The following is a 20806-nucleotide window of genomic DNA, read 5'->3' as shown; positions in this document are numbered from 1 at the left end:
TAGAACAATGTTATGGCTTTTGCTTCTCACAAACCACGTATTTTAGAATAATCACCAAAATAACATTTTAGATACATACGGAATGTTGGAAAGATGCAGAGTGGCTGATGGTGGAAAGATATTCTGGAAGTTCTTTGAGCCAGGCTTTTTAAAACGATGCAGAGGACTATTGCTGAAGTCCTTAGTTAGACCTTGGTCTTCTTGTCCCTCTCTAGGGAGCTGAACTGCTTGGTGTTTAGACAGTGTAGCACGAAGTACTTTTCCATAAAGTCTCTGACCACTTAAATGGTTCATTGCTATTGTATAGGAAGAAAATAAGGAAACTTTGAATATTGAGATACTTAATATCTGTTACCACATTTTTCATTTTGTCATTTAAAATTGTAAACAGTCTGAGCTCAGGGGATCAAGAAATGGCTCCTAGATTAAGAGCAGCACCTGCTGCTTTTTCCAGAAAACCCATGTTCAGTGCTCAGCACATACATGTCAACTTCAAATTGTCTTTTCACTCCAATTCAAGGGGTCCAATGCCTTCTCTGGCTTCTGACACCACCAGGTACACATGTAGTGCACAACCAGATATGTAGACAAAATACCCACACACATAAACTTTTACAAATTAAAAAAATATATATATAAGAGCTGGGCAGTGGTGGCACACGCCTTCAATCCCAACACTCAGGAGGCAAAGGCAGGAGGATCTCTGTGAATTCAAGGACAGCCTGGTCTACAGACTGAGTCCCAGGACAGCCAGGCATGTTACACAGAAAAACCATGTCTCAAAAATAACCAAAACCAAACCAAAACAACAATTAAAAAAGAGCTCATAGAAAAAAAGCATTAAATAACTTCATTTTGTTATAATAAAAGCAATTTAACAAATAGCCTAATCAAACAAAATAACTCCTGAGCAGAGTGCTAGGAAGCTCCAGACACAGAACACAACAGACCCTCGAGGAATGGTTACTGACTACATAGTTTTGTCTTAAGCAAAGCATTTTTAAGACAGCTGAGTAGTTATATTTTAGTGGCCAGAGAATGACAAATTCTTGTTCCATTATTAGAAAATTTGCCACTTATAAATTACTCAACAGCTCTAGGAAATCTAATTTAGAAGGAAAAAAATATTCTCATTTCCCTTCAGATCATATAATTTTTCAACTTTTAAAAGAAAAGTGAAGACCCATACAGCTATGTAAAACAAAGCAAGTCATGACTATCAGTTTAAAGTCAATGTGTTGTGTGTTTTAAATAATGAACTTCAGAAGCCTCGGGTAAAGCAGGTGCAAATAATAAGGAAAACACTATCATAAGGAAGTACTGCTGCAAAATTCATCCCTGCTAGTTCTCCCCTGCTAATCCTGAAGGAATTCACATACAAATCGGGCATCACCACTGTCAGTACCTAGCTGAGCTTGACTGGCGTCTGCCATCTGCACCAAGGCGTTCTCTTTCTTGTTAAACATGATCTTCACTCGATGTACATCACCATACACCCCTAATTAAAACAAAACAAGGCAAAACACAAAACATTGCATTTAAATGCCTGGCTGTCTTTAGTTTTACCCCTGTGTTTACAGGTTTCTTTTTCTCTTACTTTACTACCTACCATCCCATGGCAATTTCATGCAGGCTATCTTAAGTTTCACAGCTTCTCACCTCTCAATCTGTCACAGATATCTCATAAATACATAAAATTCATTATATCCCCAATGAATTGAATTGCTCTTACCTCTTCCTATTTCTAGAGATGAACAGCCTGGCTAAAGATAAAAGGGAGCACTAGGCACACAACTGCTCCTGTCAGGCACTCATTTTTGACATCCTTCTTAAAATCTGTCGTCTGCCAGGCAGTGGCGGCGCACGCCTTTAATTCCATCACTTAGGAGACAGAGCCAGGCGGATCTCTGTGAGTTCAAGGTCAGCCTGGTCTACAGAGCAAGATCCAGAACAGGCTCCAAAGCTACACAGAGAAACCCTGTCTCAAAAAACCAAAAAATCTTTCGTCCAATCACCAGCATCTTTGGAATTTATGGCCTAAGTAAGCATCCCTCACAACTGTTCACTTCTTCCATTCTCACAACTGTTAAGTTATGAGAATGCTTTCCTTACCATTGTACTGAAGGACTATCCTAACACCTTTTAGCTCATCTCATTAGATGACATCATCATCATTATTACTATTATTATTATTATTGGTTCCCAGAGTGGGTCCTCTATCACAGAAGACAGGCAAAATAATCAATCTGGGTGTGGGAAGACAATAAAAGCCAACATGAAAAATTACATTTCATGAACTTTTATTCTACAAAAATTAAAGTCAGGAGGGTACATGATGTAAAAAGCATTCTTTCATTTCCTTCTGTCTAATGAACTATAATATACTACAGTTTATACAGTATATAAATGTAGATCTCTGTATAGAAGCAACATCATTACACTTGTAATTCAATAAGAAAATAGTTATGGAAATCTTCAAGGCAAACAAAAGAGAGATGGTTACCAACACCTAAAGACAACTTTTAATCTAGACATGGATTTTAAAATTTAAAACAAAAAAATCAAGTGTTCTGAATCTACTGCCTGCTGTGGAATGTCATTCTGTATGCTGTGAATGTGTGTTGCTCTGATTGGTTGATACATAAAATGCTGATTGGCCAGGAGCCCAGGCAGGAAGTGTATGTGGAATAAGCAGACAAGGAGAATTCTGGAAAGAGGAAGGCTGAGTCAGGAGTTGCCAGCTAGACACAGAAGGAGCAAGATGACAAGGTAGAACTGAGAAAAGGCACCAAGCCATTTGGCTAAATATAAATAAGAATTACGGGTTAATTTAAGTGTAAGAGCTAGTCAGTAATAAGCCTCAGCTAATGGCCATACAGTTTATAAGTAATATAAGCCTCTGTGTGTTTACTTTGTTCTGAGTGGCTGCAGGACTGAGCAGGACATAGGAAAATTTCAGCTACAACTGCCCATCTCAAAAAATGACGAGAGACTAAAGTAGGCATTTTCTGAAAACTACATATAAAGCTGGGCATGGTGGCACACATCTTTGATCCCAGCACTCGGGAAAGGCAGAAGCAGGTGGAGCTCTGAATTGAAGGCCAGCAGGGCTTACACAAAGAATTCCAGGACAGCCAAGACTACACAGTGAGACCCCATCTCAAAAAACCAATAAAACCAAACCCCCAACAACTAAATAGATACATACACTTTGTTAAGACATGGGAGATTTCCTTTTTTTTTTTAAATGAAGTATTTTACTATTAACGAAGACCTACTTCAGACAAAAGGTACTGAGAATTAATTCAATATTATACAACCATCAATTACATGTGTCATTATTAGCAACATTGATGGTGACTAAAGAGGAGCACAAGTGGTTTCTTTTGGGTGATGGAATAATCCTAAAACTGGACTATGGTAATCCTAAGCAACTGTGAACACAAACTAAAAATGTCAGGTCTAGATATGGTACCCAACAACCTGAGTTAGATTTCCAGGACCCACAAGGTAGAGAGAGCCTACTCAAGCAAGTTAGCTTCTGACCTCCACAGGCACACCACAGCATGCACATGTCCTGTGGTGGTTTGAATGAGAATGGCCCCAAAAGACTCATAGATCTGACACTTGTTCACCGGAAGTGGTACTATTTGAAAGGATTAGGAGGTGTGGCCTTGTTGGAGGAAGTGTGTCACTGGGGGTAGGTTTTAGGATTTCAAAAAGCCCATCCCAGAGTACCTCTCTCTTCCTGCTGCCTGCAGATATGAATGTAGAACTCTCAGCTACTTCTCCAGTACTATGTCTGCCTCCATGCCACCATGCTCCCCACCATGAGGACAATGGACAAAAACCTCTGAAACTGTAAGCAAGCCCCAACTAAATGTTTTCCTTTATAAGAGTTGCTGTGGTCATAGTGTCTCTTCACAGCAATATAACACTGACTAAAACATGTCCTTAATACATAAAGTAAATAAATGTTAAACTTTTTATCTTAAGAACCAGTGAGATCATCTGCTAGAACTCCTAAAGGTAGAAGGAGAGAAGTGACTATACTGTTGTTCTTTAACCTTCATATATGGATATGTATGCTGTGGTTGGTGTGTAGTCACATATACCACATACACAACACAGTAATAAAATTTAATGAATGAAATAAATGATTAGCAAGCAGCGAAGAGTACCCACTCCTAACTGCTATATCCTCTCTCTAACTTCAAAAAACAAAACAAAAGAGAAACCAAAACTACCCTATGTCCTCCTGCAGCCAAGTACAATGCAGCAATCTAGAGTCCTGGCTACTCTGAAGGCTAAGGCAGAAAGATATTCTGGGCTAAAAATGAGACTCCATTTCAGTAGTAGTGGATGCCTTCTCTAACAAACATAAGGTCCTAGGTTCAATCATCAGGTCTGAAAAAACAACCTATTACCACCTAAAGAATTTAGAAATGAATACCTGCCCCATTTGTTAACATTCAAATACAACAGTTTTAAAAATCTGCTAACAGGAACACTGAACTTTTCTAGATAAAGCATATCAAAAAGGACTGGATTAAACTAAATGTTAGTACAACTAAAATTATTAGCACAAGTACACCAAAATGAAACACTTCCATTTGAACCTTATATTTTATCCTTGGAATACCGAATTAAAATGAAACCAATTTCTCTAAAATAAAGTATAAATATATCATGTATCTTGTGAAATATTAATATTTGTAATGGAGAAAAGCTTTGTATTAAGTTCTTTAAATTTTTAAGTATTGCTTATTTTGTTGTTCCCATTTCTATGCTTGTATACTAATACTACATGTGAGTATAATAAAAGATAGATGTGTAAGTCTTATGAAATTGGAATACATGCTTAATTATTATGCTTTTAACTATGAGAGAAAGATTGTTAGAAGTTTTCCAACTTTTTTTTTTTTTTTTTTAAGATAGAGTCTCACTAGCCTGATAAAGACTGAGGGGTATAATTTAGTAGCTCTGTCCTTCCATGGAAGTGGTCCTGCATTTGATTCCCAGTACTCCAAAATCAAAACCATACCTGAAAGTCATTATGTCTTAATCTTGCTTTAAAAAGATACTGTTTCCCATCTTTCTTAGGGAGTCAATTTTCTTCATACACTTTATAAACCCTTTATGACTCTTCACCAGTCCATCAGTCTCGGTTCAACATGTTTGTCTCATAGTCTCCACTGGGCTTCCTTTACCTTCCCTATTCTAGGACATCTCCAAATGCTACTATTTGCTGTAGAATAATCCTTTTGTACACTATGAAGAACTGTCACTCAGATTGGTTTAATATAAAAAGCTAATTGGCTGGTAGCCAGGCAGGAAGTATAGGCAGGACAACTAAACAAAGGAGGCTGGGAAGAAGGGTGTAGTCAGAGTCACCAGCCAGATGCAGAGGGAGCAGGAGACAAATGCGCCGTGCTAATAAAGGTACCGCCACATGGCAAGAGTGTAAATAAGGAATATGGGTTAGTTTAAAATGTAAGAGCTAGTTAGTAATAAGCCTGAGTTACTGACCAAGCATTTATAATTAATATAAACCTCAGTATGTTTATTTGAGAATGACTGCAGGACAGGAAAACTCCACCTACAACTGTTTGTGAAGACATATACCCTCAATGTCTCTTTGGTTGAGTCTTCCTTTTTTTTTTTAATAAGTCAGCTTAACTACCATTTCTGAGTCAGCTAAATAAGCATTCCCTGCTTTATACCACCATCTACAAACTTAAGTTCCCTGATTGTGGTGGTATTGTGTTCCCCAAAATATTGTGCACGATAATAAACTTATCTGGGATCAGAGAACAGGACAGCCACAATATTAAACATAGAGGATAGGCAGTGGTAGCACACGCCTTTAATCCTAGCATTCCAGTGGCAGAAATCCCTCTGGACATCTGTGAGTTAGAGGCCACATTGGAAACAGTCAGGCATGGTGACACATGCCTTTAATCCTAAGAAGTGAACCTTTAATCCCAGGGAGTGATAGCAAATAGCAGAAAGGTATATAAGGCGGGAAGACCAGGAACTAGAAGCTTTGGGCTGGTTAAGCTTTCAGGCTTTCGAGCAGCACAGTTCATCTGAGATTGATTCTGGATGAGGACTCAGAGGCATCCAGTCTGAGGAAACAAGATCAGCTGAGTAATTGGCAAGGTGAGGTAGCTGTGGCTTGTTCTGCTTCTCTGATCTTCCAGCATTCACCGCAATAACTGGCCTCAGGTTTGATTTTATTAATAAGACCCTCTAAGGTTCCTGCTACACCTGACCATTATCTTTGCTCTATCTCCAGTGTCAAACATATTACTAAGCATATAAAAATAATCAACAAATATCACTAAATGAATCACATGTGCTCATTTCACATCTACAGATGATACTAAAAATAAACAAAAAAGAACTTACCAAATAGGATAAAAAGCCCATGCGGTGTGATAAACTGAAAAAGATAACACAAAATATAACTAAATATAGCACAATTTTAAAAAAAGTTTATTTACAATGTAATAAAGACAGTTTTTACTCTCTGTTACAGCACTGTTTCTATATATCCTGTTGACACATATTATTTAAAATCCTTAAAACAAACTTAAGCACTGTAACACAAACCTAGACTATATGTAAGAACCCATCATCCCACTTCCTGTAAGACTACTCAGACCACTTCTCAACTCACATCAGGATTGAGGTTGGTGACAAGCAGAACAGAATTCCCTGGTATACCACTTGCCCCAGGAATGGCCATCCTTCCAGTGACAGCAGAGGAGGTGAGTGTGAGAGGACCAAGGGGTCCAGGAACAGCTGGGACAGACAGACCTATTAAAAACACCAAAATAGACTCTTACATTCCAGTTATCAGGAGAATAACATTTGATAGGTAGAACTCAAGCCAAGAAAGGGAACATTTAAAAAAAAAGTGTCCAGATTATCATAAAGGCTACCCAAGGCCAGCTTTCTTCCCATAGTCTGTCTGAAAGATGAGTTCCTTATTTGTTGGCATTATCTTTAATTAATATCACTATTAATTAAATTAATATCTGCAGAGTAACTGGACTCACTGGTCTTAAAAATCAGTTAAGCTTGCAGAGGGCCTATTACCTGCAACCACTTTTTTATCCAGCTCCTTCATGTCAATTAGATGTAATTTTCTTTCTTTCTTTTTGTTTTTGTTTTTTGTTTTTCGAGACAGGGTTTCTCTGTGTAGCTTTGCGCCTTTCCTGGAACTCACTTGGTAGCCCAGGCTGGCCTCGAACTCACAGAGATCCGCCTGGCTCTGCCTCCCAAGTGCTGGGATTAAAGGCGTGCGACACCACTGCCCGGCTTGGATGTAATTTTCATACTGACCACAAACAAAATTAGCTAAAAATAAACTCTGATATTTATATATGGCACATATATAAATATTTTATATATATATATATATATATATATATATATATATATATATACCTTCAAAAGAAGTCTCAAATATGTATGCTTACATAGGAAAATATTTTTTAGCCTTATAAAGTGCTATATATACTAATTATGATTAACAATAAATTTGTTATATTTTAGGATTACTGCCCAAGATATTCTTGAACTGAAAAGGCTTTTATAAACTTAAAACAGCACTTTCTCAGAAGTACCACTACTTATACCTTTGCTTTCAAAGTATTTAAGAACACAGAGACCCTCTGGTTCAATATATTTATCTTGCTGTGCTGGAAATGAAACCAACCAGGGCCTTGCATGTTAGACAAACACTGAATCAAGCGCTAAGCTACATCTCTAGTCTCAATTTAGTTCTTTCAGTTTAACTTTTTTTTGTTCTCATCTGACCACTCTATTATACACCATGTAATTAAATTGCAACAGACTTGAAACTCATCCAATTTTGTTTGATAATCTAATAATTTAAGACTGTGCAGAGAGCATTCTCCAATTGAATGCCCTTGGAAGGATGAGGTGGGGGGAAATAGAGTTACTTTATATCTCTGGCTAGCCTGGAACTCTGAAATCCTCCTGTCTCGGCCTGAGTGCTACAAATGAAGGTGTGCACCACCACACCTAGCTTGAATTCCTTTTATAGTAAATGTTTTCCTTCATATGATTCACTTCCTATGCCCTTCTGATCCAACCTTTCAATTGTTGCTACCATCTATAGGTCAGTCACATATATCAGCTAAAAGAAGAACTACAGTATATGTATGTGCTATACTTAGCCTTATAAGTCTTATCAAATTAGGAGCATTCATTGATCTTTTTTCGGCCCCCTTAATGTATTATTATTCTGTTTTAAACTACAGTGTGTCTAAGCAAAACATCTAAAATGAAAGAAAACCAATCTATCACTTCCAGATGCACAAGAATTAAAATTTGGGAGATTCAAACAAGCAAACTCTATGGGGTTTTCTGTTTTCTTTTGTTAAAAAAGATTACCTAGAACAGTCACATAAAGATGTGTTTCAGTGTATTAAAACCATCAATCAACTAGGACTTAATATTTAATCTCAAAATCAGTTTTTGAGTTAATTCTATTCTCCCCAACAAAGATAGTAGCTAAAACTTACAGAATTAAAATATTAAAATAAAAAATTATATTTTTGGTTGTGAGCCTAGCCTTTAACAGCTGAGCCATCTTGCCAGCTGGGCGGTGGTGGCGCACGCCTTTAATCCCAGCACTCGGGAGGCAGAGCCAGGCAGATCTCTGTGAGTTCAAGGCCAGCTTGGTCTACTGAGAGAGATGCAGGACAGGCACCAAAACTACACGGAGAAACCCTGTCTTGGAAACCGCCCCCCCCCAAAAAAAAACCAAAAAACCCACAGTGGAATTACTGAAGTGCACAGTGCAACTAAGGAAAATTGTTTGTAACTATAAAGATGCTGAGCATACTAAGCAAGTTACTCCATGGTTGTTACACCTAATATTTTAAATTGTTCAAATTTGGTGAGCTCCTAGAAGACAAAGAATTTCATTTAAAGAATCATTTGAAATTCAGCCTGAAAAGATTTACCTGTAGCTTGAGGAAATCCAATGGCAGGGGCAAATCCAGCAGCCCCTGCATATGGAGAAGAAATTATACCTGGTGCACCTGTGAAGAAGAGAGGTTATAATAAATAATACTGCCTGCTAACTATGCTTATCAATACACTATGAACTGCCCATATGAAAATATATTATAAATGGAATGGAACCATTATGAACCATTTTAACCATTTTAGGTAATCCCTAAAGTATAAAAGTCCCTACTGTCTCCAGAGGCTGAGGGCTTTCAATTGGGTTCAAGGATAAAGAACATAGCTTAGCTGTTAATTAAGTCTGGACTAGGCTAAGATTCTGGTGTTTCTCTAGAGCATTTTTTTTTCCTTTATGGAAAGTCATCAAATGCTTGTTAAACTATACTGTATTAAAGTAGTACTGGACTGATGAAAAGAAATAATGAAGCTGGACATTGTGGCACATGCTTTTAATTCTATTACTGAAGCAAGAGGATCATGAACTTAAGGTATAATTCTGTTTAAACAAACATGAGATAAATTTTTGTCACTGAGATGTTTATAAAATACAAGAGTATGAATTACAGAGACTTCACTATGATGGATTAGAAGATTAGAAGTTAAGGGCAAATTTGAGCTAGACAGTACGTTACTACAAAGCACAGTGCCATGTATATTTAGACAAACAATTCTAGTCTTTTCTATAGGAAGCCTGGTGACAGTGTCAATAAAACAGGAGTCAGTTCCAATGGAGGAATCAAGTGTGAAATGACAGTAAGATACCCAACTGAAAACACCAAAGCAAACTAGGAATAATTAGTATAAGCAACATACTTGGAATAATAATAATAATGTGGACTTAGCCAGGAGTGCCTACAGACAAAAGGCTCCAGTAAAAAGTGCACAAACAATAAGATGATCAGGGCTGAAGTGAAGGGAGGGAAGAAAGACAACAGCTTTAGGAATGGGAAAAACAGTGATCCCTGGGATCCTATGGACTATACTAAAAACGTGGGAGGCCTTCAATAGGAGTTATACAAAAAATAATGAGAAAGGAACAGTTTCCAGGGAATAAAAAGAAATCAGACTGCAGAAGTCCAAGCAAAGACTCAGCTATTTCCATTTGTATTTCCACTTGGAAATAATCTGTTAGAAAACAGCCTGCATATTTCATCTTATTAAGAGATTACATAGAATTTTAAGAAAAATGGTTGGAGACCATTAATAATTATTTATAATAATTAAGAACAGGTACTTTGCATGCATCTGAAAAATGTTCCATGACAGAAACTAAGGTAATACAAATTAAGACAAAACCTATTTCTAAGTCATCACACACTACAAAAAGTTTTTCCCAACTCAAAGAAATACTAAGTACTCTGGTGTGATCATTCGGCATTTTGTAATGTACTTAATTATTACATTATTCACCACATCTATGTACAGCAATTATATATATTAAAAACATTAATTTTAAAAAATGGCATTGAGAGCAGGCAAGATGCCTGAGAAAGTAAAGTGCTTGCCTTGCTTTTGATCCCCAGAACTCACGTTACAGACCTGAGTGAGCCTGGTGGTGCTCAGAACCCTAGCCCTCCAAAGACAGATACAAGCACACACCTAGGCTCACTGGTCATTCCAAACCAGCAAAGAGATCGTGTCTTGGAAAGAGGGTAGACGGTGCCTGCAGAATATACCTAAATTTGTTCTATGGCCTCCACAGGCAAGTAATTATACTTATTTGTGTGTGCTATTAAACACACACACACACACACACACACACACACACACACACACACACACACACCACAAATACACAAAGTGCCACTAAAAAGTTTTCATTGTTGGGCTGGAGAAATGCCTCAGTGAACAATCCTGACAGTTTTCAAGTTTTTAGAAAAAAATAGCTATATATTATTTTTGTAGCTGGAAAATTTCACAAGTTCTATTGTATTAATTTTCTGAATTTGACAAATGAATTTAAGAATACTGATTGCCAAACATGTTGGCTCACACCTGGAATCCTAGCTTAGGAGGCTGAGGAAGACTGCTATGAGGTCAATGCCACCCTGGGCTACCCTGTCTCAAAAAAAAAAAAAAAAAAAAAAAAAAAGCCACAAAACATAGACACACACAAAATATCTTTGTTCTTAGTAAACATTCAGTGAATATTTAGAAGTCTATCATATTTGCAACTTACTGTCCAATGGTTTCAAGTGGGAGATACAGCTATAAATGTATACAAATATAATTGGAGATGATAAAGTAAATGAGGCATGACAGTAACAATGGAGAAATATGGAGTTATTTATGCTATTCCTATTGCTTACATTATTTTAAAAATAAAGCCACCTAAAATACTATAAATTTTAGAATATAAGTAGTGATCTTTGTATGAAAAAAAAATTTTGTTTTTTGAAACAGGATCTCTTTATGTAGCTAAGGCTACCCTTGAACTCACAATCCTTGTCTCTACCTCCTGGGTACTGGGTACATGCACTGCCATACCCAATATAAGTAAATATCTTTATAACTTCGGGCTAATAACTATTCTTTATATAAGACTCCTCAGACTGAACAACAATCACATCATATAAAGGAAACAATAAATTTGACTATCAATAAGCCCAGATTGGGAGAAACTTTCTAAATAGCCAATGTTGTTGGATAATCTTTTCCTACATTGTAAAATTGTGTCTCTGCCTAAGGCTCCTTCTGATTGGTTTAATAAAAAGCTGAGGGGGATGGAGGGATGGTTCAATGGCTAAGAGCACAGGCTGCTTTTGTCTCTGCCTAAGGCTTCTAATTGCTTTAAGGAAAAGCTGAGGGGGGTGGAGAGATGGCTCAGTGGTTAAGAGCACAGGCTGCTTTTCTAGACAACTTGATTTCCAGCACCCACATGGCAGCTCACAACTATCTGTAACTCCTGTTCCAGGGGATCAAACACCCTCACACAGATACAGATACAGGCAAAACACCAATGCACATAAAATACAAATAAGTACATTTTTAAAAAACAGCCAATAAGCTAGGCAAGAGAGGAGAGGCGGGACTTCTGGGCAGAGAGGAATTGTGGAGCAATCAAAGGACAAAGAGTTTGCCAGCAGACTCAGAACAAGCGGGACATGCCATACTGGGGAAAAGTAAAGAGCCACATGGCAGAAGGTAGATTAAAAAAATTGGGATAATTACGCTGTAAGAGATAATTGGAAACAAGCCTAAGCTAAAGACCAAGCTTTCATGATAATAAATCTCCTGTCGTTATTTGGGGGCTGGCAATCCAAAGACAGTCCAACAAGAAAGCTTTCTACACAGAAAGGACTAGAATATGGAACTCATAAGCAAGTTCTACCATTGGGTAGTGGTAGCACAGGCCTTTAATCCTGGCACTCAAGAGGAAGAGGCAGACAGATCTGAGTTTGAGGCCAGCCTGGTCTACAGAGCAAGTTCCAAGAAAGCCAGGGCAACACAGAGAAACCCTGTCTCAAGAAACAAAAAACAGCTAGGCTGTGGGGGCGCATGCCTATAATCGGATTGCAGAGTCAGGTGGATCTCTGTGAGTTCAAGGCCAGCCTGGTCTACAGAGCAAGATCCAGAACAAGCACCAAAACTATAGAGAAACCCTGTCTTGAAAAACAAAACAAAAACATCAAACAAACAAAAAACAAAAAAACAAGAAACTATACATAAAAACTGAGAAGAATTGAAGAGAAAATTTATGAAGAGTGTCCAATGAAAAAATGCTCTTTATTAATAGTGGTAAAAACTTCTGTGATAAGAAGGTATCATTAGAGGGCTAAGAAAATAGCTGTCTATGAAGTGCCTGCCATGCAAATATGAAGGCCTGAGTAGAGAAGAGGGTGGAGATAAGAGGATCCCGAGGGCTCGCTAGCCAGCTAGTCTAGCCAGTAAGTGAGCTCAAGATTCAGAGGTGGAGAATGACAGAGACGACAAGTGAAGTCAAACTCCGGCCTCCATGTGCACAAGCACACATGTGTGCACACACAACTTTTAAAGTGATGTCAGAGGAAAGGAGAGTGTGCAGTCTCCAAACCAAGAGAAGCAAGGAAGGAATCGGTGTCAAATATTAGAGAACCAACTTTCATATAAGACATAAATATTTTTCTCTGATAAATTACATTTAGAATGTAGACATTATTGTGCAGTATCATACTCAAGAGACAAAAAACTCTTAATTTTAATTTTCAAAGGCACCTCTCCTTTCATAACAGAATATTTGTTATATCAGTATATATGTAATATATATATTTTCCAATTATTGTAATAAAACTTGTTCTGCATTTGATAGCCAACTTCTTGTAAGCTTAAATTTGTCCTGATTTCTAATGACAAAGACAAAAGGGTTTTACTTTAAAATAGAATTACAAACTACTTTCTAGAAAAACTTTGGAAAACCAATTATTTATTTTAATGCTTTACTTTTCTCACATATAAAAGAAGTCTGAGCTAGTCATGATGGCACAATCCTTTAATATCAGCACTTTGCAGGCAGAGGCAGACAGATCTCTGTGAGTTCAAGGCCAGCCTGGTCTACATAGTGAGTTCCAGGACAGGCAGGGCTACATAAAGACATAATCTCAAAAAAAATGAATGAATAAATGAATGAGAGGGAAACAGAGAGGGAGAGGAGGGAGGAAGGGAAGGGAGGGAGGAGAGGAGAGAAGGGAGGGAGAGAGGAGGATTAAATACTACTAGGTATCAACAATATTTTAAGGTGTTACTTAGCAGAGGAAAGAAAATAAACCCCAATGATACTTAAATTTAACTTTCCTGAATAATAAATATTACTTTTTAGATATAGAAAGCTGAAAATTAATCTAATGATACATGCAAGATAGTCAATCCATTTTTTTGGCCTTTACATAAAGGTTTATCTTTTTAAAGATTTTTGTTGTTATTGCTCGTGTTTTTGGTTTTTTTGGAGACAGGGTCTCTATGTAGTCCTGGTTGTCTTGGAACTCACTATGAACACCAGGGCTAGCCTCCAAATCACAGACATCCTCCTTCTTCTGTTTCCTGATTAAAGGTGTGTGCCACCATACCTGGCCATTAAGATTTACTTTAACTGGGTGGTGGTGGTGCATGCCTTTAATCCCAGCACTTGGGAGGCAGAGCCAGTTGGATCTCTCTGAGTTCAAGGCCAGTCTAGGCTACATAGTGAGTTCCAGGAAAGGTGCAAAGCTACACAGAGAAACCCTGTCTCGAAAAAAATCTTTACTTAATGTAAAAATTTACTTATTTTAAATAAGAGGGAAACTCTTCAAACCTACTTTTGCAGACCTAATTTGGAAAGCAAATATTTTCAAGGGGTCTATTTACTGTAAAATATTAATATTCACAGAGCTTAAGACAAAGATGAAGTTTACTGCTTAAGTAAAACAGAATAAGATCAATTCTGTTTGAATAAAAGAAAAACAAACTGCTAATTTAGGACACTGATTTGAAAGTTATTACTCTTTTGTTGTTGTTGTTGGTTCTATTGTTGTTTGAAACAGGGTTTCTCTGTGTAGCCTTGACTGTTTTGGAACTCACTCTGTAGACCAGGCTGGCCTAGAACTCACAGAGATCCATTTGCCTCTTCCTCCCACGTGCTTGGATTGAAGGCGTGCACCACCAGATAGCAAGTTATCATTACTTTAAAAGAAAAATTATTTTTCTCAAGAGCACTTAATGCCAAAATTCTGCTTCCAAATCTGCATATTTAAAATCAAAGCTAACATTAAGATAATTAATTTAAAGCAAATAGGTAGTTTTGGTAATATTATGAATGTGTTAATGTTTGAAAAATAACTTAGAACAGAATTTCATACATCTATGTTTTGTGAACTAACAGCACTACCTTATTAAGGTTTAATATACAGGCGTATTTGTTTCCTTAGAACATATGCTTTCCTTTAGAAGTCCCAAGAGAACCCAAGAAGAAAAAGAGTGACATAAATAAGTGAAACTCTAACTTTAGAAAATTTGCTCTGTGACTGAAAAAGGAACTACTCACCAAAAGCAGCAGCCATAGGAGGTTCAAGAGATGGCTGACCATCACCAGTAGGAAGGTCTAAGCGAGTGAAGTCTCTGCTTTTGTCATTATTATATTTCACATTAAGGCTGGTGAGCTTGGAGAAGTCAATCCGCAGAGTGCAGCATGCATTATAGATATTCTGGCCATCCAAAGCCTAAAGCAGATGAGAAAGGGACTGGTGTTTTGTCAAGACCATACTGACTCACTTACTAGTCTCTTCTGAGACAGCACCAATCCAACACTAAGCAGAGAGCAAAGGACAAAAGGCCAAAGATCTAGGTTTAGTTTTATTATTCTCAAGTGGTCATATCAATGAAAGAAAAAACATAAAAGCTTGGAAAACTATTGTATTATATTATAGAAACACTATTATTATGGTCATTTTGTCCACAGTAAATATATAAAGGTGTTAATTTCATACTTCAATTTCATTTTAGTATAATTTATATTGGTGATTATAATGTATTGATGAAATACCACTGTAAATAGTATGTTAGTCATATTACATAAAATATTATCTGCCATGTTTTTTTTTATAATTGCTTTTTTGAATAAAAAACAAAGGGGGTCAGTCACTTGTGACCAAAGATCAGTAATCCTCCCCTTCACTAGAATAAATTTACCAGTGGGCTATTTGTGGTTACTACCTGCTTTCACAAATAGTCAAATTTATAAAAACAGACACAAAACCCAAAGAACATGTCAACTATATGATAAACATGCAGCTAGAGGATACAGAAAATGAAAAGACTATTCCACAAACTGTATGAGAAACAAAAGTATGCTAAACATGTGTATCTCTAAGCAAGTAACAAAGCAGAATTAAGGTTAATGACAGCTTTCCAAGAGAGCTGTATCTAATATGACCAAGTATGTTATTTTGTCTCATTAAAACAAAACCAAAGATTCATGCACTTAAAAAAAGAAAACAACATAGATTGACAGCAGCATATTTCTTGAGGTTTAATGTCTTTACCATATCAGAGCTCAATAACAATGAGAGCTGAATATGGTTATAAAAGTAGTGAAATCAATCTCTGGCTGATTGAAGACAAGTAAATGAAACCACAAGGTCAAACATCTACTGATCAGTCAGACTGCATCAGGCGTGCTATGCTTAGGTATAGATTTAAATGTGACCAACAGCAATGAGTCTCAGAGATCTGAGAAGTGATAGATTAAAACTGCTTTTTCCAATGGGAAAGCAGTAAGTTTTAGCTTAGAAGGAAAAAATACAGTTTACAACAATCAAAAGGCACATTTAATAAAACACAAGGAGCAAGTGAGATGTGATGGCTCCTTCAAGTGTCTCCAAAGTGAGTGACTAATAATGGAAAAGGAAAAGTATAATTACCATTTTGGCATAATGTGCATTCAATGAGTCAGCATACTGAAGCAAGGCTTGAAACTGATTATTCTTTGTAAAGGTGATAATCTTCAAGACCGTGCCAAATTTAGAAAATATCTGGAAAAAAGGGTTTGTTTGTTTTAAGACAATCTCTTGTTAAGTGGTTCAAGTAGGCTTCAAATTCATGATCTCTTACCTATCAATGAGTCCCTTTAACATGTAAAATATAATTTTCTCTATGAAAACTTCTGGTACAAAAAAAGGTCTTAAAATAAGCCTAAGATGTTAATGTCCTATGCATGATCCTGGCACACAACAGGTACTCAATATTTAACCAATTTTATAGTATGTACAAATGGTACAAGTCTAAAACAGAAGGCTATATAGTTATTAACTGATAGTGATACAATGATGTTCACAAGTGTATGAATTAAAATGGGAAGTCAAATAAGTCAATGATTTATTTCACCCCTGTAAGTCACCAGCTACTTCTGGAGGCTTTTATAAGCAGAAACAAGATGTTCAAATACAGGCTTGTTCAAATTATAAGACACTTTTCTAAGTACTGGCAAATTAAAGAGCAACAAAAATGTCTGCCTTTCTTGAGACAATAAATAGGCAAAGGAAACCATAATGTTTGGTTATATAAAAGTATTATAAGAAAAATAGGAGCAAGAAAGAGGAATGAGATTAAATGGAGTGCACTGGTAGAGCAAAATTCAAACCAGCTCTAGCTCCTCTAACTTTAAGCACACAATCTCCGCAGGGCATTGTGGTCTGAGTAAGACTGGACCCCACAGGCTAATATATGTGAATGCTTAGTCACCAGGGAATGGTAATATCTCAAAGGATTAAAATGATTAAGAGGTGGGATCCTGTTGAAGGAAGTGTCACTGGGGGTGGGCCTTGAGGTTTCAAAAGCCCATGCCAACCTCAGAGTTTCTCTCTTTGCCTGTAGATCAGGATGTAGCTCTCAGCTACTGGTCGAGCACCTGCTTGCTTGCAGCCCAGTCCCCACCCCATGATGATAATAGGCTAAACTTCTGATACTGTAAGCAAGCCTTCAATTAAATGTCTTCTTTTGTAAGAGTTGCATGGTCTTGGTGTCTCTTCACAGCAACAGAACAATGACTAAGTCAGGGTGAAGGAGATACAGTGTTGAGGGAGAGGACTTAAAGTAAAGGAAGACTCTTTAAGGAGGAAACATCTGAGATGACTGAATGACGGACATCAGCCAACTGACTTTGTAGGTTAAGGAGTATGCCAAGCCCAAGAAACAGAAAGGGAAGTCAAGATAGGGCTAAACTGGAGAACAGAGAACATAAATAGACAGGGTTCCAGAAAAGACAAGGTATTAAAGCATTTTGGGTACTGAGGATAAGTAAATAGGGGTAACATTTGTATGTGAAGCCTAAAGGCTTTGGTAAAGATTTTTTCCCCATTGCCCTGGGAAGAAGAACTAAACAATGGCTTCTGTAACTAAAGACTGAAAGTCTTAACCCAACTAACTGATGGTACTGTGAATTGAAAAGTCCTGCTCACTCAGGATTCCATGATCTTCTATATAAGAAAGTCTGTTACTGTTTGGGGAAAATGCTAACTAGACCATTAGGACATGACCTCATGACACCAAGTGCATCTGATGGATGGTGGCAATGTTGAGTCGTCGTTCAAAAGTACCTTTTTAAAGAATATAAATAAGCAACAGTATTACAGAAGCAGATGCAAACACTCTACTGACCTCTAATAGAGGTCGTTGTTATCTTTGTGAAAGAAACAGAATAAAAGACCAGTTACAAATCAAGTCTCCAGTAGTTTGACTGTTAAATGCTACTTTGTGCAATAAACAGAAAACAAATTTAACAGAACAATGAAACCAATGACTTAAGCAACTACTAAACACTTTTAGGGAGGGACAAGGGTGGCTACAAACATGACTGTTAAAGTTCCCTAGGAAATGCTTCACATGTGTACTTTATTTTGAAAATGGTACTTAGATAACTATTGAAAGAAACACAGTAGTCCTACTAACTGGTCTACTTGGTATTTACATTCCTGGGAACACACTGGGAAAGGATCTAAGTCCTATCATAAACTGAATTGCTAATGGTGGAAGTAGGAGTATCTAAGAGCCCACCTATTTATATGTTCGAATTCAGGTAAGATGTGTTTCAGTTTTTGAACATACACACACCCACCCTACAATCCTTCATTTAGACATACATATCCAAAGGCACGTGTGAGGGTCTGAATGAGCATGTCCCCCATAGGCTCAAATATTTAGATACCTGGTTCCCAGAAATTGGAATCAAGGAGTGGACTACTACAGTGACAAACCCAACCATGCTGTTTTTGAGAAATGTGAAAGACTTTGGAATTCTGAATTATAAAAGTGGAGCTCAATGGGTCATCCTAGTGGAAGCTTGGAAGACAGTAGTGCTGAGGACTATGGAAGCCTGGCTTAAGATGTTTCTGGAGGGAACAATAATATCAGCAACCGGGCTAGAGACCATTTCTGCAATATTTTTGACTAAGACTGTGACTATTTTCTGTCCTTGTCCTAAGAATTTGCCTTCAGCTAAATTTAAAAGTAATAGACTAAGCCACTGCTGGTGGTGGGTGGTGGTAGCAGCACACTCCTTTAATCCCAGCAATCAGTTGACAGAGGCAAGTGGATCTTTGTGGGTTTGAGGCCAGCCTGGTCAACAGAGCTAATTCTAAGACAGCCAAGGCTACACAAAGAAACCCTGTCTCAACCTGCCCCCCACCAAAACTGATAGACTAATTTCTTTAATGGAGAAAATTCCAAGACAGCCTAGCATTGATTGCCATGTGGTTATTAGTGATCACACTTAGGCAGATCTACAATGGATAAGAGCAAGTGAAGCAAAAGGAGTATAAAGTATACAGTTTGAAGAGAAAAAGAGCCTCAGGAGAGGAGCCAAGGCTTATGCTGAGAGATAAAATAATGGTGTCTAGCTCTACCATAAAGTAAGCAGCTGAACACAACAGTGTCATCCATGTGGTTCTGGCGTAGAGTCAGGAAGGACACCTGAGTAAAGAGATGGTGGAATCTTCTTACACAGTTTAGGAGAGGCCATGGGGTTGAGCGTGGTGGTCTGAATGAGATAGCTCCTATAGGCTCATGTTTGCATGCATATTTGGCTCCAAATTGGTGGAACTATTTGGGAAGGATTAGGAAATATGGCTTTATTGAAGCATGTGTCCCCAGTTTTACTCACTAGGAAATTATGTAAGTAGATGACTTTCCAATTAGTAAATTTTAAATATCACTAGCCCTGGTTTAGTGGAATCTCTTTGATAAGACAGTTTATATGCACTAATGAATTACCTACAAAGATTACACTGGACATAAGTGATTATCTAACATAATGTATATCATATATCTGTGTATATACTAAAGCTTATTATAGATCTTCCCTTCAGAATTTATATATACATATATACACATATACATATCTCTACCCACCTACCTACCTACCTGTATTTTTTTTCCTGGAGGGGGGTAGTTGAGATAGGGTTTCCCTGTGTAGCACTGGCTCTCCTCAAACTTACTCTCTAGATCAGTCTAGCCTCGAACTCACAGAGATCCTCTGCTTTCTAAGTGCTGGGATTAAAGGTGTACACCACCACTGCCCAGCCAAATATTTTTATTTATAAGGGTGTGTGTGTGTGTGTGTGTGTGTGTGTGTGTGTACATGTGCCATGATGATAATGGACTAATAATAAGCCTCTGAAACTATAAGCAAGCCCCAAATTAAATGTTTTCTTTTAGTAAGAGTTGTCTTGATCATGGTGGCCCTTCATAGCATAGAACAATGACTAAAGACAGGAAAATAATTCAAATTTGATGATTTTTGACATGGGGTTTTGCTAGCAACTGGACAATCCTCCTGTTTCAGGCTCTTAAGTGCTAGGGTTATAAATGTATGCCACTACATCTGGTTAAAATTAGAATTTTTTTATCCACTATTTTCCCTCTAGTATTTGGTATTATTCTCGTAGTTATTGGTATTAGGAATTGAATGTAAGATCTCATGCATGAAAAGTTATTCGTGCCACATGTCTCTACCACTCAACTACATCCTAAGTCCTGCCACTCTTATGCATCTTTTAAAATCTAAAATTCAAGTTAGGCCAGATGTACTGACATAACACCTTTAATATCAGCACTCAGGAGGCAGAGGCAGGCATGCCTCTGTGAGTTTGAGACCAGTCTGGTCTACAGTTTGAGTTACAGGACAGGGGTATATAGGTCGATCCTGTCTCAAAATAAACAAAGGAAGAAAATTTAGAAAAGGGAGGCCGTCAAAAAATACCTGACACAATTTCTTCTATGAAACAGAATGGTAAATCTTATTTATTATTTAAGCAGATAATGAAAAGAAAATATCAATCAAATCAGTAAACAACAG

At 37.3% G+C, this 20806-nt stretch overlaps 1 protein-coding gene across 4 annotated transcripts in view; it reads right to left on the bottom strand.

The window, feature by feature from the left end:
- Ptbp3 (polypyrimidine tract binding protein 3) overlaps window positions 1-20806 on the bottom strand; it is an 82536-nt gene that overhangs the window by 8815 nt on the left and 52915 nt on the right. For all 4 annotated transcript variants that reach the window (XR_005090832.1, XM_037202621.1, XM_028856446.2 and 1 more), the window contains 7 exons: window positions 16377-16487; window positions 15002-15176; window positions 9003-9080; window positions 6683-6822; window positions 6412-6445; window positions 1406-1498; window positions 80-296 (listed from right to left, as the gene is read on the bottom strand). Coding sequence is in view for 3 of the 4 variants with exons in the window: in XM_037202621.1 (XP_037058516.1) it covers window positions 80-296; window positions 1406-1498; window positions 6412-6445; window positions 6683-6822; window positions 9003-9080; window positions 15002-15176; window positions 16377-16487 (848 nt within the window). In the remaining variant the exon portion in view is untranslated. The remainder of the gene's footprint in view (window positions 1-79; window positions 297-1405; window positions 1499-6411; window positions 6446-6682; window positions 6823-9002; window positions 9081-15001; window positions 15177-16376; window positions 16488-20806) is intronic.

The sequence above is a fragment of the Peromyscus leucopus genome, chromosome 2 (genome assembly GCF_004664715.2).
Source record: "Peromyscus leucopus breed LL Stock chromosome 2, UCI_PerLeu_2.1, whole genome shotgun sequence".
NCBI lineage: Eukaryota > Metazoa > Chordata > Mammalia > Rodentia > Cricetidae > Peromyscus > Peromyscus leucopus.
The sequence above is the reverse complement of the archived record's forward strand: the minus strand, read 5'-3'. Positions and strand labels throughout refer to the sequence as shown.